This window comes from Microtus oregoni, unplaced genomic scaffold (genome assembly GCF_018167655.1).
Source record: "Microtus oregoni isolate MIOR12 unplaced genomic scaffold, Mior012 000040F_ref0000088, whole genome shotgun sequence".
Taxonomy (NCBI): Eukaryota; Metazoa; Chordata; class Mammalia; order Rodentia; family Cricetidae; genus Microtus; species Microtus oregoni.
In genome coordinates, this window is record NW_024543207.1 from 15,471,459 (window position 1) to 15,495,118 (window position 23,660).

At 46.0% G+C, this 23,660-nt stretch overlaps 1 protein-coding gene across 3 annotated transcripts in view; it reads left to right on the forward strand.

Moving 5' to 3' along the window:
- Ctnnd2 (catenin delta 2) overlaps positions 1 to 18,050 on the forward strand; it is a 752,815-nt gene extending 734,765 nt beyond the window's left edge. For all 3 annotated transcript variants that reach the window (XM_041632036.1, XM_041632037.1, XM_041632038.1), the window contains 4 exons: positions 1,194 to 1,320; positions 5,819 to 5,950; positions 12,477 to 12,550; positions 16,855 to 18,050. In XM_041632036.1, the coding sequence (XP_041487970.1) occupies positions 1,194 to 1,320; positions 5,819 to 5,950; positions 12,477 to 12,550; positions 16,855 to 17,115 (594 nt within the window). In that variant the 3' untranslated portion in view covers positions 17,116 to 18,050. The remainder of the gene's footprint in view (positions 1 to 1,193; positions 1,321 to 5,818; positions 5,951 to 12,476; positions 12,551 to 16,854) is intronic.
- Positions 18,051 to 23,660: the final 5,610 nt, after the last annotated feature.

Sequence of the window (23,660 nt, forward strand, 5' to 3'; positions counted from 1 at the left end):
TTAATTTGCAATGATCCAGCATGAGGACCTTAGGAGAAGGTTGAAGAGGAGGGGAAGGCAAGGAGGGGAGCAGAGAAAAATGTAGAGCTCAATAAAATCAATAGAAAATAAAATAACAATTAAATATAAAAAATTGCGGTGATTCTTCATGGAACATCAAATTCTTTTAAAGTCTAGATAATGTCTTTTAAAAGACAACTAAAAGAGTTGGAAAGAGTTGTTTCCATGAAGAGGGAATCGGGAGCAGGGCAGGTGCCCACTGTTCTTTCTTGCTATGCTAGCGCTCCTTGGGACAGTGCTTTGATAGAAATACAATTGAACTAAAGAAGAAAGACTGGAAAGAAAGCCTGTGACATATTAACAAGAGTTAACTCGTTAACTCTCTGCAGTTGCAAGGGCTTGTTTAACCATCAGCTGTTTTAGCTTAACCATCAGCTGTTTTAGTTTTCTTCTTTGTTCTCTACGAATTCATAAATGGGCTGTAATGCATCTGTATGGGTCTTATAATAAGATATACATTTCACATGCTGACCGGATAGTGGAAAGCTAGAAAGACGTGGTGGGAAGCATTTGAAGGATGCTCTGATAGGAAGTGGAATTCCCAGGATCTTCTGGGAATGGATGATCTATTCAGTGTCTTACCAGAGCCTTGAGGTCCTGAGGCAGGAGGACTGGGTTTCTGTGATGCAGAAAGAGATTGGTAATTATGTAACAGTGATAGATGATGTGTCAGGATGCTGGCACAGGACCCTGTTGCTCACAGATCTGTCCTGAAAATAAGAAAGTAACACTTGAGAAAGGTTGTTTCGCAAATGGAGAGCAAGCAGGCAGAGCTGAAACCAGGTAGGCAAAGATAGACATTTCGAGTATCTGACTTTGAAAGAACAGTGCATTTGCCTTTAATAATGCATATGGCCAAAAAAGTTGGCACAGAAACCATTATTCAATATTTGGGGCAGAGGGAAACAGACACAAACAGCCTACCTTCCTGGGCCAGGCTGCCTGGGGGAGAGAGAGGGGTGTCCTCAATTCCCACTGCTCTGGGTTAAGCCTTGGTGATATGCAGGGCTCTGTAATCTCTTCTGACACCTGCAGAAATGTTTTGCAAATTCAAATGCTTGGAACTCTGCAGAGTCAGGAGGTGAAGCATCACCGTGCCCTCCCTGCTAATAAGAGTACACTGTCTTTTGCAGGATGGATGGTCACAATATCACTTTGTAGCCTCATCTTCAACTATTGAGAGGGATCGACAAAGGCCCTACTCCTCCTCCCGCACACCCTCCATCTCTCCTGTGCGTGTGTCTCCCAACAACCGCTCAGGTAAGAGCCAGCTCAGGCCATGGTTTCCTCCTGAGCCAAGGGATTCATGCCCAGCCCCTCATCTGGTCACCACTCTGAAAATAGCTGTCTGGCTTGCACACTGGGTAGTATGTGGTGTATTTTCTGTTGTGGTGGGCAACTCTATTGGCTACACACAGACCAAGACCAGTCTCCACTGAGCTTGCTTCCTATCTATGGAATGTCCTCATGCACTCTGAGTACAAAGTCTAAAGGAAGCGTTCACACATCACAGTTACACAAGTGTTTCTGACTATCCCATACTCAACTCACTTCCTATAAACTATGAGTCATCAGTAAATTCATATTACTGCTAACATTTATTCATATTTTTCTCATTTTGTCACATCCCTAGCACTTTAATTTTGATCTCAGTTTGTTTCTAAATATAATCCAAAGATTATATGGAAATATGAAAAGTCAATTATGTGTGTCATTTGGTAGCATAAGCATCCTATTGTTCTCTGAAGCATGAATAATAAAAACTCAGAGAGAAAAATTGGGGTTCAACCAGAAGGTCAGAAAAGCAAAACAGCCAGCCATTGGCTCTTACCTCTGCCTCAGTCCAAAATGGCAATCCTGCCTCCAGGAATCTCAGAAGGAGACTAAGTTTGAGAGCTGTTTCCTGCCCTTTTATAATCCTCTCTAGGACTGGGATTAAAAGCGTGCACCACTGGGATTAAAAGGTATTCACTGCCCGGTTTCCAAGACAAGTAGTGTGGCTACTGGGATTAAAGGTGTGTGTACCACTGCCTGGTCTGTAAGACTGATCAGTGTGGCTGTTTTACTCTCCGATCTTCAGGCAAGTTTTATTTATTAAAATACAAATGAACTGCTACTACAATTCTCTACCTCAACAGATAGGGTTTTAAGCTTATCTTTTCGTGTCTGAATGTTTATTTCTTTGGCTGAGGAATGAGTGAAGACTCAGTTAATCAGATGTCCTCATGCATGCCCTGATGTCTAGGCTCTTATTTGTGACAAGCTTCTCTTCCCTGCCCCTCCCCTGACCCTACTGAAAAAGCCCTGTTCTCTGAAACAGCATTTGAGAGGGCTGAGCAGTTATCTAAGTGGCTTTGTGTCCCTTAGGATGACTGTCCTCAAACTATGACAGATTCACTTGTCATACAGTTGAGGAAAAGCAGAAACAAAGAGAGAAATTTTGAATGAAATCAGTTACACTCTCCAAGCTCCATGAAAGTTTGTATATTCAAGGGATGGTTGTTGCTTAGGGCATGTCATCCAAACCGTAGATGAGAATCAGGAACCCCCTATGACTTAGAAGCACCGAGGTGGGCACATGCTTCTAACTCTACAGTTCTGAAGGCCTAAAGAGCATCTGGGGCACTAAGGAGGCTGGTTTTTTAAAGGCTCTACCTACCTAAGAGCTACATTCAAACAACCAGGGTCGGAAGATGAAGTGATAGAGGAGATGGGAAGGCGTGGGGTATGGAAGAGCCATGTCTGAGTAGGCAGACAAGGGCCAGACTGGGGACGCATTCAACAAGTGCTTTGCCTTGGTATTTCCTAAGCCAGGCACATCAGGACACCTAATAAACATTTGCTCGCATGAATTGATCTTTCCTCAAGCTTAAGCCTGATTTACTGAAGACTCGGGGCATCACCACATGCAAGGTCTCAGGAGATAATTACACACTTCATGTAGCTTAATAAACGTCGCCATCTGTGCAATATTAGACTCTCATTTTAAAAGCTTTGGTCAAAAGTTTCCAAAATACTGTGCCTTCTTGATGGATAGCACTGACATCCAAGTGGCCAGGTTCTATGCAAGGATACCCAGGACCAGAGGAACAAGGACAAAAGAAGGTGTTTCCCAGAAGAAAAACGTTTAAGCAGAAGAGAGAGAAGGCAGAGGGCTGTGGAAGTAAGTGAGAGCCCTGCAGCTGATGGGCAAGACCGGGAAGGATGGATGGAGCACAGCCAAACTGGAGGCTTGTTGGAGACTCGGTTGTTCTCACAGTAATTCCCCTTTGAGCTCAGTATCCTAAAGATGCGGAAAATGCAGAGTCTGTTCGCCATGCCCCCAGTCTAATCCAGCCTCAACCAGCAGCCAGGTTACTTCACTGGCCGCGGATTCCTTCTTGAAGAGCGCGTGTCCCTGTGGAGCAGGGAAATGCACCCTTGAGTCAGATCGCTAAGATTTCAAGTGCATCCAACTGCAGGTTGTCATGTCCCATGCCTCTGGATTCCCTCTGGCTGCTTTGACCCAACTGATATTGTGTGGGGCTCAAGCATCTATTTTTAAGGAGTTTGGAGAATTCTTTCTGATAAGTAGTTGAGGCGGGAAATCTCCACGTACCTCACGAGCCGAGCAGTGAGCCCATGTTTCATTTTGATCCATTTGGGATGTGTAGTCAGGTTCTTCTGGGGCAGACAAACAGCACTTCTGATTACTTTCCCAGCATTTGGATGTGACTTTTCCTAACTACTTTCACCTCCAGTTCTAAAGTCTCACAAGTCTATTTCCCTGCTGTGCTTGGATACCCTAAGTTTAGTGGGCATGCTACACTTCCCATCCCCTCAGCTGACTCTGGGTGGCATGGGGATTTACACACAGAATTTATTAAATTTGACAGAATCCAATGGCTCACATGGTGGAAAGAGGTACATTCAGGGTAGAAGCCAGCCCTGTGTGTTGGGGCTGAGGAACCCTGTACAAAATTCAAATGAAAGGTAAACTGAGGCATGGTTGAAAAAGCGGCTTAGACTCTAGCAAAGAAGGCTTTATGTTAAAAGTCAGTTTCAAAAAAAAAAAACTGCAGCCTTATTCATCACCAGCTGTGCTTGTTAAGAGTGAATTCCAAGGACTTTCTGTGGAAAATTCAAACCAAAAAGGGTCAGGATTTGGTGGAAAAGCCCTAAACTTTTAGGCAGATCTTTGAGTGAATCAAATCTTTGAGTTTGGAACACCTACTGCCGTGGAGCTTATGAAGTCAACGGAAAATGGAAGATAAAAGCACACTATGGCCCCAGTCCTCATACTGCATCTGATGTCCCCATCATGGTGAGACTAGGCCTGGCTCACACCCCTACAGCACCAACCCTATTTTCTGCCTCTTTCCACATCAGCTCACTGTTTAGTTGCTACCAAGCCATCTCATGAACTGTGGTTTCCATGTTTCTGGTGCCAGTTTACTTAAAATAGTGTGAAATTCCCCCAGTGAGTTCTTCCTATAATTGAAACCCATCTCCTTTAGAAATAGGAACATGGCCATGGTGGGGTCTATTCCTTATGCCCAGCAATCAACAAGTAGCTGAAATGTAAGGGGTGCATGAGACATAATCACCCCTAAAGAGCTGAGCCCTGTAAGGAAATAAAAGCAAAAAGCAAAAACAAACAAACAAGAAAACATTCTTCCACTTATCCCAGGCTACTTGGAGAAGAGCCTCGTGGGTAACATAGTTTCAACGCTGCAAATCCCCTTCATGGGAGACATTGCTTCAGTCTTATGTAAGGCAGCATCTAGGCAACTCTGTGTTGAAATCACATTGTATTCTTTTCATCAGGGACTTTTCCGTTTCAGCGTGGTTCTAAAATCCTTTATCCAAATGGCCAAGACCAGAAATGTTTCAGGTTTCTCTTTATTTTTTTCTTTTTTTGGATTTTCAAGACAGGGTTTCTCCGTAGCTTTTGGTTCCTGTCCTGGAACTAGCTCTTGTAGACCAGGCTGGCCTCGAACTCACAGATATCTGCCTACCTCTGCCTCCTGAGTGCTGGGATTAATGGCGTGCTCCACCACTGCCCGGCTCCGTTTCTCATTTTTAAATATTTTTTTTTAGCCTGGAATGATTTCGTATATATCTGGAGACACCGAGCAGAGAACACAAGTCTAAACACAAAGTGTGTTCCTGTTCCCTTATGGACCTTTCACACAGCCTGCAGTCGGTTGTATAACATAGTCTACGTTACTTGGGGTGCTTTGACTGCAGCCTGTGTTATGGGGCAGAGTGTGGAATTTTCCACCTCAGTTGTCATGTCACTGCTCAGAAAGTTTCCGATTTCAGAGGGTTTGTACTCAGGGTTTTCAAATTAGCGATGCTCAAGCTGTAGCAGCTCCTTTGAAGCATATCTAATTAAACAATAAAGTGAGGGCGTGGGGGAGAGAAGGGAAAAAAGCTCGGAAGACCAGTCTCCTTCCGAAAGCTCTTGTGTACACCTAGGGAGGGCCATGTCTCCGCCATTTCTACCCAAGGAAGATGATTCCAGCTTATAATCCTCAGTTGCCCACCTCCACGTCGAACTGTCCCTCTTATGAAAAAGCAGCAGTTGCCATGGATGGAGAGAAGATGGTAAAAACAAGAATCAAGAGAAGTAAAAGTGAGAAAAAAAATGAATGATCCATATACCATACTGGCATAGGTTGGGCTGTGTGTACTTGTGAGGTGAACCGTTCCATGGAAAGCCATGTGTGCCACGAAGTGAGACACAGAATAAAATCTTTCTCATTTCTTTACATAGCAAGTGCCCCAGCTTCACCTCGGGAAATGATCAGCCTCAAAGAAAGGAAAACGGACTATGAGTCCACTGGCAACAATGCCACCTACCACGGAACTAAAGGAGAACACACTTCCAGAAAAGACGCCATGACAGGTAAGCACCGTCCTGACTTAGGATCAGTGACCTTGATCAGGATCAATTCTGACAGCCAGGAGGACCGTCAGAGCACTTGAGATCTTGAGAATACCCAGAACTGGGGGAAGAAGATAAGTGTATCACAGGATTCTCACTGAGACATTTTCTTCTCCTACCATGACGCTGATCTCTTATATGACAATGCCCACGAAGCTTCTAGAGAACAGATGAGGTTTTGTCTTCATCCCATCTCAGTTGGAGCCAGCATCCTTTTCCATCCCTTAAGCTGGGACTTTAGGGAGGCCAAAGTGAATACACTTGGTGGCCGGCTAGTTCCCTTCCCAGAATGCCTTGCTCATCTTGACTCGTAAATGGGCGTGGCCTTACATATCCTTTGTACAGTTTTCCTTGGGGATTTACAGTCATCTTCAGGGTCTGAATACACTCCCTTCCACTGATAGCTTCTTTTAAGAACACAGATATAGAGATGGAAGAGGGGAAGCGGGACGTAGGAGGCTCTTGTAAGGGGTTTAGATCGTCCAAACTAGATTCTCAGAGCCGCACGACTCAACAAGGGACCAGTGCAATTCTTTACCACATAAAGATGAAAATGGGTCCCTCCTGAAGATAGACTGTGAGTAATGGGCCTTTAAGAGGAGATCAAGTGGTCATATCATTGATAGAAGTGGGGTGCAAGGAGTGTAACCCTAAAGTGGCACAGAGATGCTTTCATCGGAGCACGCTCCAAAAGCACAGGGCATGGATCTCTGATGTTATTTATGCGTAGACCTTCAGGGAAGCAGAGTAGACAAATTGGATGATTTATTAAATGTCCCCCAAACCCAGGACAGATAAGATAAATTTTTGCAATAACAAATCTATTTACCCCAGCAGCAGTGTCTTCCTTGTTAACCCTGCACAGCTGTGTAAAGAAACATGCGACGAAGATATATGTCCCTCCTGCACCCCAGGACCACATTCTGCCTCTGTGCGCAGATCCCACATGCCACCCTTGATCCTGAAATGCCTCTTGAATGGGAGAGATGAATTCATTTCACCACCATAGCCTATCCTTCTTTTTCACTGTGTTTTTCCCTGCCCTATAAATGTTGCTCTCACCGTCATTGAATATGAACCAAGAAAGTTGAGAGTCTGAGTCCTCAGCATAGAGGTTCCCAGTGGCAAATCTAATTCATACTGATGAGCCTGAATTAACAATGACAGCAAATTCATCTGACCAGTCCAGTTTATAATTATTCTTGTCCCGGGTAGCCACAGCACCAGAATCTGGGATGACCGATTGAGATTATAGTTACAAGAATAATTGTTAGATTGATTGTATGACTGTCATTTGAGTTTAGTGTTGCTCTTCCGCTCTCCGGCCCAGTGGCATCATCCCAGTGGATTTTAAGAGCAATATGTTTATGTTGAACTAATTCTAGTAATACATGAGTTTGCCCCCACACACACAGTAAAATGAAACATAAAATGTCTCATGGGCCTGATAGTCCTCCTGACTAGGGAATGGCCAAGATCTTGATAGCTCCACTACATCTTAAGTATGGAATTCTTTAAACCTACTTAAAGGCTCAACAGCTTAGCTTAGTTCTAAACAATGCTATCAGTCATGTAGTCAACCTAGAAGAACACTGAGCTCTTTACTGAATGTGTGTATATAAAAATGTCCTTCTCAAGTCATTGGTTTTATATAAAAGCTGGTTGTTATCAGTGGCAGCAGTGAGGGTGGCAGAAGCAATCAGGGAAGTGGAGGTGATGGTGGTGGGAGCAACAAGAGGAATAGAGGGGTAGAGAGGCAGTGGGAGCAGTGAGCGAACTGGAGGTGACTGAGTGCTAATGAGAGAACTGGAGGTGGTATGGTGGTGGTTGTGGTTGGTGTGGAGGTGGTGGTGGTCATGGTTGGTGTGGAGGTGGTGGTGGTCCTGGTTGGTGTGGAAATGATGGTGTTGGTGGTAGTGGTTGGTGTGGAAGTGTTGGTGGTAATGGTTGCTGTGGAGGTGGTGATGGTGGTAGCAGTTGGTGTGGAGGTGGTGGTGTTGGTGGTAGTAGCTGGTGTGGAGGTGGTGGTAGTGGTTGATGTGGAGGTGTTGGTGGTAGTAGTTGGTGTGGAGGTGTTGGTGGTAGTGGTTGATGTGGAGGTGTTGGTGGTAGTAGTTGGTGTGGAGGTGTTGGTGGTAGTGGTTGATGTGGAGGTGTTGGTGGTAGTGGTTGATGTGGAGGTGTTGGTGGTAGTAGTTGGTGTGGAGGTGTTGGTGGTAGTGGTTGATGTGGAGGTGTTGGTGGTAGTGGTTGATGTGGAGGTGTTGGTGTTGGTAGGGGTTGGTGTAGCGGTGTTGGTAGTGGTTGATGTGGAGGTGTTGGTGGTAGTAGTTGGTGTGGAGGTGTTGGTGGTAGTGGTTGATGTGGAGGTGTTGGTGGTAGTGGTTGGTGTGGAGGTGTTGGTGGTAGTGGTTGATGTGGAGGTGTTGGTGGTAGTGGTTGGTGTGGAGGTGTTGGTGGTAGTAGTTGGTGTGGAGGTGTTGGTGGTAGTAGTTGGTGTGGAGGTGTTGGTGGTAGTAGTTGGTGTGGAGGTGTTGGTGGTAGTGGTTGATGTGGAGGTGTTGGTGTTGGTAGGGGTTGATGTGGAGGTGTTGGTGGTAGCGGTTGGTGTAGCGGTGTTGGTAGGTGTTGATGTGGAGGTGTTGGTGGTAGTGGTTGGTGTAGAGGCGATGGTGTTGGTAGTGGTTGGTGTGGAGGTGTTGGTGGTAATGGTTGGTGTGGAGGTGTTGGTGGTAGTGGTTGGTGTGGAGGTGTTGGTAGGGGTTGATGTGGAGGTGTTGGTGGTAGTGGTTGGTGTGGAGGTGTTGGTGGTAGTGGTTGGTGTGGAGGTGTTGGTGGTAGTGGTTGGTGTGGAGGTAGTGATGTTGGTGGTAGTGGTTGGTGAAGTAACAAGAGAAGGGAAGGTGATCGTGCTGGTCATGTCATGACCATGGTCATAGTGCTGTGAGATAGGTGTTAGCAAAGGATGCTGATGATGGAGGTCCAGCTCCATGACTGGATGTTAATGGCAGAGGTGAATGTGCCGGTAATGATGGAGTGTGCTGGTAATGATACTAATATGCTGGCGAGGATGAAAGTGGAGGTTTTGGTAATGAGCCTGATGGTCGTGATTGCCTCCTTTCAGTGGTGTAAGTCAAGTCACCAGCCAAGCCATAATGGCACCAACACAAGGTCACACTGGAATAGAAAAGCTGTTTCACCAACTTCCACTCTGGAATCATTCAAGAATTCACTCATGAAGTCAGATTTCGTAGGATGTCAACATCAGAACTAGTCATTGTTTTTCTCATTTAAGATTAAACCCGAGATGTGGTAGGGTTTGGTGGAGAAAAAAAGACCTCAAATGTCTCCACCTTCCTTGGTCCTGAGGGACCAGTGATGCCCTGTCGTTCCCCAGTGGGGAGAAGCTGTCCGCTGTGAGAAACAATGGGCCACCTGCCCTCACAGGCAACATTGGAACAATGGTGGCAGACACAGTCGCTCACCTGTGGGTCCTTGCCTAGCTTGGACCTCAGATCCAGATCCGTGTGGATGTTCAACCCAGCCACCCCCCAGCTCTCTTCTTCGTTCCTAGCTTCTATCACGTCTCTGAGAATACCATCTCCCTCCCCTTGTGTTTCTGCAACCAAGGGGCCCTGAGAATCCCAACATCAGCTGTGCAGTCTAGTAGCATACCAGATGCTGGCAGCTATTTCTCCAGCTGTGGCTACCTAGGAACCTCTTTGTGCCACCTGATCCCTGGCGATGCAGCCCAATGTTTATGTTTATCTGGGGACTTCACCTCTCCATCAGCTTCCCTTTTCATCAGTGATGCCTGCGGGTTTTGTCAGTGCCCCTCTTAGGCCTTTTAAAGCCATTCTAGTCCTTTCTGCTAGCAACTGGAGTGTATAGGGAATGACAGGAAAAGGAAGGCACTTCTCATGAAGAGCATCCTTGAGGCCCTCTGCTTCATAGGCCTGCGAATGGAGTTCACTGTCAACCAGAGTCTCTTTTACACAGGCGAGCGAGCCAAAGAGCTCAAGACAGAACTTCCAGCAGAAGCATCTTCCACTTAAAAACCAACAACACAACATGAAAAGAGGCTAAGGTTGTAATAGTACAGATGTTCCAGCCCCCCCAGGATACAGTATTCCAAATACTGGAGAAACCAACCTTTCGCTTTGACCTTGAAGTGACATTTTTATCAGCAATACATAGGGCAGATAAGATCAACTTCTAAGATTCATGCCATCATTCAGTTATTCAGTAATTACATAGTTTGCTCTGTGAAGATACTCTTGAGACCAGGCCTGTAGTAAGAGAGCTGTCAGTTTGTTCCCAGCTGCTCAGTCCTGAAATAACCACACAGAAACTGTATTAATTAAACCACTGCTTGGCCTATTAGCTATAGCTTCTTATTGGCTAACTCTTACATCTTAATTTAACCCATTTCTATTAATTTGTGTATCACTACATGGCTGTGGCTTACTGTCAAGGTTCTGCTCATCTGTCCCTGGCAGGGGCTACATAGCTTCTCTCTTACTCCACCTCCATTCTCCTAGCATTCAGTTTAGTTTTCCTGGCCTAGCTCTATTCTACCCTATCACAGGCCAAGGCAGATTCTTTATTCATTAGCCAATAAAAGCAATAATACATATACAGAAGGACTTCCAACACCACAGGCCCCTTCCCAGAGACACACAAGCAGAAAGCACAAGACATGGTTATTTGTTTTTTATGGGCCCTCTGCTCTCATAAACAGAGGCTGGCAATAAACAAGGTCAGCAGCGGAACAAATTCTCCACAAGGTGGAGATTACATGATCGCATGATGCTGAACATGACAAGGGGCTAAACAGATTTTGAGACAGAGGAGGCCAGGTGGGAAGGGCAGCTTTACATGCCATGGGTAGCAGAGAGACATCTCAGCTGATAGCTGATGATAATCAGCCAGATCCCAGAATCTGGGATAACGGAAGATTTGCAGGTACAGTCTTTCCGGGGGCGCACAGGCTTGACTCACTCAACAGAGCAAAGAGAGAAACAGGTGGCCAAGGCTCCATAACTAGAGAGAGAATGGTTGAGAAATATGGTGGAAAGTGAGGTGGGGCAGATCATGTGGAGAGCACTTGAGTATAACCAGGCAGGGAGAGCGATGTAATCCAATCCATAAAACACAAGGATCGCCCTGCCTGTGGAAGATTGGTCCGTAGTGAAGACAGGACAGACGGGAAGTTGGGCCTGTTAGGAAGAGTCAGCGATCCAGGAGAGAGTAAGAAAGATAGACAGGTGCCATGTGTATTTATCCAGAGAGGGTACCTTGTACACATGAAGACTTGAGAGTGAAGCTCACATTCACACATAAGGAGCTGGGCTTGCCCGCCTGTGCCTGTAACCCCAGCACTGGAGGGGCAGAGGCAGGCAGTCTGGCCAAAGTGGTGCTTCCACTTCAGTGACGAGGAAATAAGGTAGAGAGCAGTAGGGGACATCTGAAGTTCTGCCCTGTCCTCCACACGCGTGAGCAGGGGCTCACATGCCCACACTTCTGTACACATGCGGCATACACAGGGGTAAAGGGAAAGTGAAAATGAGCGTTACTCTCACTCCGTGTGCAGATTAATCATGGCAATGGGTGGTATGAAGTTAAGCCTTGATACTCTATCCTGATCTGGTATGCTTTTGATTCTGAGACTAGGGGGTGTACAGATTTCCTTGTCCTCAGATCCTGGAAGCCAGGGATATTTTAAAAGATTTTTGTGTGTTCTATTGATCCTGAACCAGTAGCATTTTCCAGACCTTTCTTAAGCCATGACCCCTCAGTATCTGTGAGAGGAGCAGTGACCTTCATCTGGGCCTGTGGCGTGTACCTCTGAGGTACCACCTGAGGAAATGGACCTCCTCTAGAACATGACACCTTCCCCACTGCCACCTAGAGGCAGATGTGAAGACAGCGTCAGCTTGTCTCTACCCAAGAGGATTCTGAAACTCCCTATCCCTTCCACCACCAGATGTGCAAGGGTTGTTAAGATAGTGCCGCCGCCGGTGCAGCCTTCAGACCTTAGAGGGTGAACTGTCTGAGAGATGACTAAGCATTTGTGTGCACGCATGTTAGAAATTGCATTCTTGTCATTCCCTAGCTAAAAGCTAAGGTGCTGATCAAGCTCCTGCATGCTCCAACGCAGGTGACCAGCTCTTATTATCCTTTGGTTCTTACCAGGAAAGAGAGCAATAAAACTTGCAAGATGACCATCTGTTAGCCGCAGCCTCCCTGACCCTGACCATGATATGAACATTATTAGAATAAGCTGACAGGCTAGGGGAGTTCACAGCATGTTTTCTCTTCCTCCTGAATATGTAAAAGGGAATTTGAGGACAAAGAGGTCCTTCCCCTTGGAATGGTCCGTGATAAACCAAGCTGTATGAGGCCAAGACTCTGCCTCAGTGCCCATCCTTCCATCCTTGGCACCTGGCTTTTATTGATGATAATTTTGTTTTCCTTTTGCTTTCAGCTCAAAACACTGGAGTCTCAACTTTGTATAGGAATTCCTACGGTGCGCCCGCTGAAGACATCAAACACAACCAGGTGAAGTGCAAGCAACACGCTTGTTTTCTCCTTCCTGTTGACTCGCGTGGCCTAGAATCCCAAATTGGTTTCTCAAGGAGTAAATTGACTTCTGCCTCGCATTCATCAAAACAAAAGCCGCCCAGCATTCTGTCCTCATATCCAGTATATAGTGCACCTGCACGTGGTAGAGTCGCAGGCTTTAAACAGCCTCGGGCTTCAGAACAGCTCTTAGCTTCGCTGTCACTTCCTACCTGGCAGGAGAAAGTAGGCATCACACTATGGTACTGTTCTGGTTCGGATGTGGTGTATCCCCAGGGTTCATGTGCCGGGCATGTGGCCTTCAGCATGGCAGTGCTTAGGATGTAAGAAGTGGAGTCTGGTGGAAATTCATGGGCAACACTGACCCTGAAAATGACTACAGTAGTCCCTGTGAGGCCCAGAGTTAGCTTCCTCGGGATCCACCCCCTTCTCCTATGGGACAGCCCCATCCCCAGGTAGTCTCCCTTAGGCACATGAATGTACTCTAGCCAGTGTCATGCCCTCTGTAGTCATCACCAGGTAGTCCAGTGCTGACACCATGCCCTTGGGCATCCTGAATGAGGAGATAAGTTGTCCTTTTTCTTTGATAAAGCTGCCCAGCCTCGAAGGTCCCATGATACAAGTGAGAAACAGACTGTGGGTTGAACCTAGAAAGAAAGCCCCCAGTGAGACGAGTGTAAGATGCCAGTGACTGAAGCAGAACGGAGTTTCTCTTCCCCAGGCATCTGTGATTAACACAAAAGCTTTCCATTACACATAATATTTATGCATAACAGAAGCACCTCTCTAAAACACCAAGCAGAAGACCCTAAATGTTTGTCATCTGCGTCTCTGTTTGCTTTGTTCGGGAACTGTTCGTTAACGGGTCATTTTGCCCATTTCTATGGGACTATAAGAGCAGAGACAGAGGCTGGGCCTCCCTGATACACTGCCATTTGTTGCCCTCACTCCTGTGGTGGGCATAAAGCAAGTTTGGCTCTCTGCTGCTAATCAGCCTCTGTGAATGCCTTCAGTTCTGGTCACACTTCAGAAAAGTCACATGGAGATGAATAACCAAAAGCCACGTGCCTGCTCGCAATGGCTAGGGGTAGGAAAGCTTGGAGAGCGTGTGGCTTTAGACTAATACCAGCACCCAGGAAAGCAGCATCCGCCTCTAGCAGGTGGACATGTCCTGTGCAGTCCTGTTTCTAAGGAAGGGTGGGAGAACACTTAACTGTCCTTGAACTGCAGTTGGATTTCACGTCTGATCAACCATCGGCAGGAAATGCGACCCTTAGCAGAGGCGTCACCCTCCTACCTTCTGTGTTCCGGTCTGTGCACACCCACTCCAGAAAACATCTGGCATTGTTATAACCCTCCCACCCATGAATGCAATGGTTCAAGAGCCTGCCTGCCTGGCATATTGCTAATGGCAAATGGCCTCCCTTCAATTCTGGGCTTTACTACAAGTAAAAAAAGCCAGTGAATAGATAAACTGGATCATGAGCAGTAGACAGGAAATCGCCAAGTGGCCTCAACTGCTTTCTTGAACAGTGAACCTGCCTACCTGTAAAGATGGGGCCAAAGTGTGCTAGAGATATCAACTCTGGTTATGGAAATAAACTCTTTCTCCTTATAGTAAAAATCATGAAATTCTGTAGCTATGTGGAGCCAAGACTCTAAATCTCTCAAAGAGATTTGCAGGGGTGCAGAGGGAACTCTTGATTTTGCAGCCAAGAGTACAGGTTTACCTTTAACTACCCAGGTAGCGAGAAGCTCACCCCAGAATCAGAGCATCCCACGGCAGCCAGCCTTCCTGTCCATGCAATTCTGCTGTCCTTGGTAATGAAAACATAGCTGGTGTAGCCCAGACCCGGTCTGACTGCAGTAGCTCCAAAGACTGTCCCCTCTGTTTGTAGAGCAGTCCATAATGTTCTTAAAAGTGCTGCATGAACATCTGGACTTTCACAGGCAGATTGAAGTCTCACTCATTCACTACCACTAACTGGAGGTATGAGGCACCCTGGACAGCCTTCTGTGGAGAGCCGATCGATTCCTGGTATAAATCAATCCTATATAAAAGATGGAGTTTCTCTTGAAAGAAGAATTCTTTGTGGCTCATTAGAGGCATTCATTTACACACGCTGTGCTAATAACAAATCACTACCTATTAGCTAAAGCCATTTCCAGAGGTGGCCACCACACTCAGCCTTAGCAAAATTAATAGGGAATTACCGAGTCTGCTGGATAGTCATCAGCCTGTATCTTCCCCCAGTGTTCTGTAATCCGTGCCAGACATCCTGGCTGTTACAGGCTAGAGCTTTACACATCGCCGTGGACACTAGCAGTGAGGTCCTCCTCATCCTACACCTGGGGCAGGTACCTGTAAAGGAACCCTAGAGTTTCTCAGAACAAAACGAGATGGAGGGCTGTGGGGCAGGGGCGGCCGGCTAATGTATTATCGGCCCAGGAATGTTCCTTATCTTCCTCTCACTAAAACCAAGCCAAGGAACCCATTCTTGACTCCTAACCAGGCTCTCGTGACCTTTGAATGTTTCAAGTCACTGCATCAGATAGTAACCCGCAGAGGCCAAGCCCAGGGAGTACTGAGTTGGGCTGGGACACCAGAGGGCGCTGCAGACACTACCTTCATGAAGAGCTTCAGAGTGCCATGAGGTTCTGAGGGTCAAACCCCAGGCCTCGAGAGGCAGGTGTTCCTCCAGTGAGCTGCGCCCTTGACCTTCTGAAACTTTAGCTTTGAGGCAGAGTCGAGCGGAGTTGCCAAGGCTGGCCTTGAACTTCACACCCTTCTGCCCCAGCCTCCCTCGTCTGTGGTTTTTCAGGTGTAAACCATTGTTCCGCAGCCTTCTTTAATTGAATTAGTTCTTAGTTGCACCTCGTGTCAGGAAACGTTTGGTCTTCCAGAAGGTAGAATATTTGGAGTGCGTGTCTGTCTGAGGTCCTAGTCACTTCGGGCAGGTGTGATGGACTGGACCAACCACGGGGAAGCCACAATCCCTTACGTAACCCCAGGAATGTGTTATAAGCGGGAGAGAGTGGCCCTCAGACCTTGTCCATTTCCAGCCTCTGATTTCAGGTGCCTCTCATTGAGGCACCTGAGTCTGATGCCCACAAACGTAGAAAGATAAAGGGGACACCGTGTATCACCCTGAATCTTTAGGGTTCAGTCCACATTCACTCCACAGCTCACCCCCAGACAACCGCAGAGCTGCTATGGCAAACAGTTGGGGGTTCCTCACAGGGCTACCCATAGAGTTATCGTCTGATCCAGGGCACACACCCACAAAACCAAACGGGGCTTTGGTTACTAGACAGAGGGATATCCAATTATCCAATTTGGTTTTGGACGAACAAAATGTGGTCTGTCCATTTTTTATTCATTCTTCAAAAAAAATCTGACAAATTCAACATGTAGAAGTGATGAAAACTTACTGATGGAGAAAAGCCAGACACACAAGCATAAATGCTGTGTGGTTGCACCCATGTGAGGCTCCAAAGGTAGGCAGATCCGTAGAGACGGAAACCACCTTGGACACTGCCAGGATCTAGGAGTGGGCAAGAGGTTTATTGAGTATAAAACCTAGAGCCACCAAGCCTGTTTAGCCAGCTTGCCCCAGGGATGCCCTGTCTCTGACTCTCTGGTGAAGGGACTATAGGCACCCACCACACGAACCAACTTTGATATGGGTTCTGGGAATCCAAACTCAGGTCTTCAATTTCATGCCAAGAACTTTATTCATTGATGCTCCCATGGACCAATTATCAAACCTCTCTTGGCCCTCGCTTTCCTGGCTAGGACATCAGAAAGATCAAACATATTTGTTCTCACACAGGGCTGCTAAAAAAATCAAATTGCTTTCACAGAAGAAGCATAGACAAGTAGTCAGCTGAGTAAGGAAGAGTGGAGAGCGAGAGAGGTCTCCCCGGCCCCCATGAGACAGGGGAGTGAGCACTCACATCCACAGTACCACAGCGTGACACTCATGTGTGCCTTCTAAAGGACTAGAGGGGGAAGAGTTTGAAGATTTCCAACGCAAGGAAATAAGTACCTAGGGAGATTGAAATGCTACTCAGCTCGTTGGCATCAAATCGCCAAACCCGCACCCCATAGATACAAAATTAAATTTAAGAAGTCAAATTACATGGAAGGAACACAGCCCTTGGCGCTGTGTGCAGAAAGCCCGGAGCAGGCTCCAGCCCTTCCTGTGCCAGGCTGTAGAGTGGCGTGGGGAAAGAGGGTGGTTTAGGGACCAGATAACCCAGTGACACTTTCTCTCTGGCAGGTTTCAGCACAGCCTGTCCCCCAGGAGCCCAGCAGGAAAGACTATGAGACCTACCAGCCATTTCAGAATTCCACACGAAATTACGACGAGTCCTTCTTTGAAGACCAGGTCCACCACCGCCCTCCAGCCAGCGAGTACACCATGCACCTGGGCCTCAAGTCCACGGGCAACTATGTCGACTTCTACTCCGCTGCCCGCCCTTACAGCGAACTGAACTACGAAACGAGCCACTACCCGGCCTCGCCCGACTCCTGGGTGTGAGGGAGAGGAGCCAGGCTACGCGCGAGGCACTCCGGGAACAGTGCATGTGCATGCATACCACGGGACATTCCGTTTCTTTTCTTTTCCTTTTCTCCCCCCTGCAGATTTAGTTTGTTAAAGCCTGTTCCATAGGAAGGCTGTGATAACCAGAAAGAAATACTCAGAGCTATTTTAGAAAGCGAAACAAATCGAGAGCTAACTGGGAAATCGAGAGGAGGCTAAGCGCACTCCTAAATGTGACCATATTCAACACCTTTCTAGTTTGAACTGTAGAGGTTTCGAAGTGCTTTATATGCCATGTGGCTGAAGGAAGGAGGGAGGAGACGGTCAGGGTGGTGGGCGTGGAGGTTATCGCTAAGCACAAGACGGAATAGTTTCCACTATGGGGGACGGCTTCTCACGCTTCGTTACTCCCTTCATCCGTGTGACTCTAGACTTCCAGTTGCATTGGGGTTTCTCTGTACAGCAAGACGTCTCTTGCCTTTTGTTAATGCATTGTTGTAAAGTATTCTATGTACATTACAGATTAAAGAAGAAGACAGCATTGTGTATATTACACCAATGCCACCGTGTTTCCTCATCAATGGTTCTAAATATTGCTTCAACTTCAAACTTTTGAAAGATGTATGGATTTCCATTTTTCTTTTCTTTTCTTTCTCCCAGTATGTTTTAACAAAAAAGAAGAAAAAAAAACAGGAAAAAAAAGGAATATTTAGCAGTATTGTTCGTTCTGATGTGTGATGTTTGTGGCAACTAAACAAGGCATCCAGCAGTTTCTCACAGCTAACACGTCATCCCACATCCTTGTCAACAAAGTGCTTTTTCACTGCCCAGAATTTTAGATGTAGATATTTGAAATAGAATTTTTTCATTTATACCAGTTTTCTTTATGATGATACAGTGTTAAAAGAAAATAAATTACAATTGATCTGTCATCCATACTTGCTAAGAATGTCTGTTTCCATGGACCAACCTTACAAAATACGCATTCTTGCTTGTGTGTCTGTGCGCGTATGGGTGTGCGTATGTCGGTGTATGTGTAGTGCCCTGTGTGGGATTTTCTTTGGATAGAAGCGACTTCATCTGCCGTCCATCTTGTCCAGGCCTTTTGTTTTCCCAGCATCTGTGTGCATCGGTTTGTTCCTTTTGTAATGTATCTACTCTTCTCACCATCTAGTGGCTCAGGATATTAGCCCAGCTGAAGGAAAGTAGGATTCTCACATGTTCACACATTCTTGGGTACCAACTCTTTCTACAGGTCAACCCCTTCCACATTTTATGCCCTCAGAACATGCTAAACCATGGCCAACTCGGTAGTTTCCCTTGGGGGCCAATGACTTGAAGTCTCTATAGAAGATGTCAACTGCTCACCTTATTCCCTCTCCGACGTTTCTGTTCATGTGGCAGGGAGCAGTAGACAGTTGTGGGCTAGATGATTTAAAACTGAACTTGAAGCTAACGTTAGACTAGTGGTTAACAGAGCTAAGAAATAAGGCTAACCATGTCAGAGAACGTGGGCTGTGGGTAAATTAGCTTTGCTCTTTAGATGCAAGTGACTGAGGCCAACAGGTGCCTGGCAAATGTTAACTGTTCTTGGAAAAAAATAAAAAAAATAAATAACGAAAGAAATTGGCTGCCATCTTCCTTTAAAACCTGATCTCCCCTCCACCACCACAACCTTTGTCTATACAGTTTAATCCACAAGTCGAAGAGTTAACAATGACTCGAATATACTTTATTCATGTAGCATTTGGGGAAAATGAAAGTTAAATTTCCTGAGTAGAACAGCAGGCAGACATGGGAATTGTCCTATAAATTGCATACCGTGTTGTTTTGTCTATTAAGGACTCTCGAGTTCCCTCAAAGAAATGTGTTCCCATCCATGCAGAAAGATCAATGTGTAGCATCAAGGACACAGACACGTCTATTTCCTGTGTCATGGGATGAAATAGTCATGTTTATCAAGGCAGAGACTGTACCATCACTTACCACAGCCTAATGGCTGGTTTAGTCTTTTCAGTTGCTTGTTTCAAGCTAAGCGGAGGGAAATAAAAACACGTGTTGAGGATCTCCTTCTTCCAGAAAGAACCTGCTATTTTCCTCTTGATTCTGAGTCTGAAGGCATGGCTCACATCAGCAGTTCCTGAAGACCGAAGGATTTCTTCGCTATCTGTAGTTCTTTAGGAGTGCATCATACCAGGCTATGATTAGCTAACTCATCTGGCATCACAGAAGATTTCCAATGGTCAAGCTTATTTAAACCAACCCATTTTTCCTTTTTGAATAAGTTCATACAGACACAGACACAGGGCAAATGTGCCTGACTGTGAGAAAGAGAAAGATGATCAACATGGACGAAAGGAGAGAAGGAAGGAGTGGGTGAATAGGTAGTTAGTGGACGGAAAGGCTTGACCTGAACTCTAAAGCAGCCCAAAGCCCCCATAGGCTTCTTTGGTCAGCAGTTCAAGTCATGATTTGTAACATGATACACACTGGATAAAATATCAAGGTGGAATGGGACACTTCTGTGGCTTTCTTTTCATTGTGTTGATAACCCCGTGCGACATCCCATCCCAAGTGGCTGCCTCTATAATCTGGATTCCCTCTACTGAGAAAAGAATGGTGGTTTTCAGAAGAAATTCTGGGAACCCCAACATTTCTTTTTCTATTTAATCCTTATAAGAGAAAATAAATACACTCAATTTACTTAATAGATAAAATTCAGAACTTATGTATGAAAAATAACATCCTTTTCGCTTGAGAATGCCATCAGCAGAAGCTGAGGGGCGCTTGGCATTGTACAGAAAGCTCTCAGTTCACAGGCTAAGATACTGGATAGATTGTAACACCACCCAGTACTTTGATTCTTATTAACAGGCAGTGAAACTGAAAGGCAGAGTTTAAACTCAGCAGTAAAGCAGACACCACCAAAAGCTCCGTGTATTTTATGTCCTGTTTTTCTTACCTCAGCTCTCCTTTGTCGTGTGGTGCTGTTACCCTAGGTCCTGGGAATTGTGCCTCCAGAGGTACGATTTCTGTCTGGAGAAACTAGGTTTTGTTCACATGTGTGGAGGAAATACACACAGCCTGTGCCTGAGAAGCCTCTGTTTTCAGCATTACTCCCCCAGACCAACAAGGACACTCTGGGCAGTCCATCTCCACCTGGGACACAGAGGATGCAGTGGCCAGTCTATTAACCCAAGGCTAGCATTACCAATTAATCCTTACCACCCAGCCGACAGCCATGCTAGACTCTCCGTAAGACCAAGAGAAAGTAAGCCAAGCCTCTGGGAAGCACACATTGTATGTTAGAGATCACTGGCTGTCCAGTCCACCCACATCCAGAAAGATTTTCTGGAAAAATGTGTTCCTGTAACTCTGGTCCCTGAAATGCTATTGGTCAGCTTCTTCCTCAGGCTCATGCGAATTCCTCAAGCCAGCAGCTGTTATGCAGCTTGTTTTGGGGCAAACAGCCTGTGCATCTCCAAGCGCTTCATGGTCTGTGCTTACCGTTTGTCTGGTGACCACTTGGCTAGTTCTCCTGTCCATGTTTGGGCACCAGGTGCTGCCCAGACTGTTGTATTCTGACAGAACCCTTTGTGCCAGAGATATTCTCCTCCTTCTCTCTCTCTCTCTCTCTCTCCCTCCCTCCCTCCCTCCCTCCCTCCGTCCTTCTCTCTCTCTCTCTCTCTCTCTCTCTCTCTCTCTCTCTCTCTCTCTCATTCTGGTTTAACACAAGTGAATCCATCTTAATTGTAACAGTCTTCACAAAGCAAGGCCATTAACCTCAATACCCAAAGAAAATCTGATGTACAGATATTTCCCGCTTTTGCAAGTCAATTGTATGGCCCTGAAAGTAAGGGGTGCTCTGGAAAGAACACCAAATAACAGGCATCTTTGGTAACCTATAGGATCTTGGGACTCTTCCCCATGATCTCAACCCTCAACCTCAGGCTCCTGTTCCTTGACAGACTCACCTGCTTCCTTGGAGGCTATCAGAAGAATCTAGATTTCATTAGGAAAAGCTGGTGTCAGTTAGAGTAATGATTGCAGTAGCCGTTTTCACCAAGGGCAGCACAACACGGTGCTGCTGCCCTTCAGTCTTCTAGCAAGGGTTGGCAAAGCTAATTAGCAAGTAGGTACATAGAGTACATAGAGTAAGTACATAGAGGTAGCATCAGGAAGAGAAGGAAAGCTCCCATGACTCCACACTGAGACTGAGCACAGGCTGGGAAGGCTGCCTTTGTTTGGCTCATTCTGCCCCTGGCAGCCGCAGGACAGATGCTAGAGTCAGTCCGAAGACATTTTAGTTATTCATTATTGACCAAACTCTCAGCACCCAAAGAGAGCCCTAAAGATGCTGCTGCTGTGGTTTTTAGGGTACCATCTCTAAGCTGATAGCTGCCGAAATCATCCAGCAGACATTTCAAGTCAAGGTATCTTTGAAGTAAGGAAAAAAGCTGTCCTGGGATCTAAGAAGAGGTAGATAATTAGGAACAGATTTGCTCTCGGTGGCTCCGTGCATGGAAGAATGGAAACAGAGCTGCCAGGGTGGGAATTGACATTAAACAATGACAACACAGCTATAAGGACATGAGCCTGTCTCTCTGGAGCACTGCGGCTGTCACAGTCTTGTGTTGCATGTGACTGAAACCATGATCCAGATTTGAATTAGTTGACACACGTAAATGAGAACTCTAGGCATGATTAGGCTTCGGGCATGGCTGGCTTCAGGGACCAGAGGCATCCCGCCTTGTTTCTCTCCAGCTCTCAAGTCTGTCTCCAGCTGTCTAGGTTTTCATCTCCAGGTTCAGAGGTAATAAGATCTCCAGGAAGCTTGTGCTTGCAGCCTTGAATCCATTAAGTAAGAATAAATTCAAGAAACCTAAACAAAACACGTGGGTATCTCATTATTGTAGGGTCATATGCTCATCCCTGAAGGAGTCCGATGGGAAAATGGAAACCTCTCAAGACACAAACTATGCTTTTAAGAGAGTCGTCGGGTGCAAAGTACCACACTAGAGGCTCCACTGTGCATTTCTTAAATGGATTTTTAAAACAATTCCTAAAAAATATCTTTGATCTTTCTGATCTTCTAGGCAGGCTCAGAGAGATTAAATAGCTTGTCCAGTGCACTGAAGCGATGGCTCAGTGGATAAAGTGCTTGCTACACAGTGTGGTGTCCAGAGCTGGGATCCCCAGAACCCACATAAAAGCTAAGCAAGCATAGCAGCTGCCTGTAGTCCCAGTGCTCAGAAGGAAGACACGGAATTAGGGGTAAGCTGCCTAGACAGAACTGACTAACCACAGTCTCAATGGTTACAGTTGATAGCAATCAAGAAATACACCTGACATAAACATTAGTTCTCCGTGTGCATACACATCCACCCACATTCATGTAAGCATTCATATACACATAGGTGCAACACATACACACACACATGCAAATAACATATCCGGAGTTGCAGAGTAAGTGGTGGGATTTAAAGGGTACTGCTCGACTTGGGACTCTTACAATTGAGTCACACTAGAGCTTCCTAGTCCAAAGCAGAGTGGTCCACAGAATCCTCGACAGTTAGTCACTATTTTATGTGGATGTGGTAGAAACTGTCAGCTGGCCTACCCGAGCTGCAGTTGCCCTGCCCAAGCCAGCCCACATGAGCACACATGGCAGGGATTTGCTCCCTGAGCCAACCTAAGGCGTGCTGCTACACTCAGAGACTGTTGACCCAGAGACACCTGACCGGAGATGCCCATGAGAACAGGACATCACAGCAGAGTTGGCTGCCTGAGCCAACGGGACCTTGCGAGGAGGTACAAGAGGCCTGCCTATAACCTCAATAAATGAATAGCTTTTGCTACTCACCTCACTCCCAGAGTCTATGTCATTGGCTCAGTGCCTTCTGGCCCCCTCTCCTTAGAGGTGCCCATGCCCGGTCGTCTGTAGAAATAGCATCACAATGACCTCATTATGTAGTAACAGCATCACAATGGCCACATTATGTAGTAACAGCATCACAATGGCCACATTATGTAGTAACAGCATCACAATGGCCACATTATGTAGTAACAGCATCACAATGATCTCATTATGTAGTAACAGCATCACAATGGCCACATTATGTAGTAACAGCATCACAATGGCCACATTATGTAGTAACAGCATCACATTATGTAGTAACAGCATCACATTATGTAGTAACAGCATCACATTATGCAGTAACAGCATCACAATAACTTCATTATGTAGTAACAGCATCACAATGACCTCATTATGTAGTAACAGCATCACAATGACCTCATTATGTAGTAATAGCATCACAATGACCACATTATGTAGTAACATTATTTCATCCTTAAAGTTCTTACGATTCTCCAAACTTTTAAATTGTGAATCTAGACTAAAAATGTTTGCCTTTGTCTTTCTAGATAGCTATAACCAAAAATACCATAGACCAGTTGGCTTTAACAGAAATACTTCCTTTTCACAGTTCTGGAAGTTGGAAGGCTCAGCTAGAGGCACCAGTAGATTTGGGGTCTGAGTC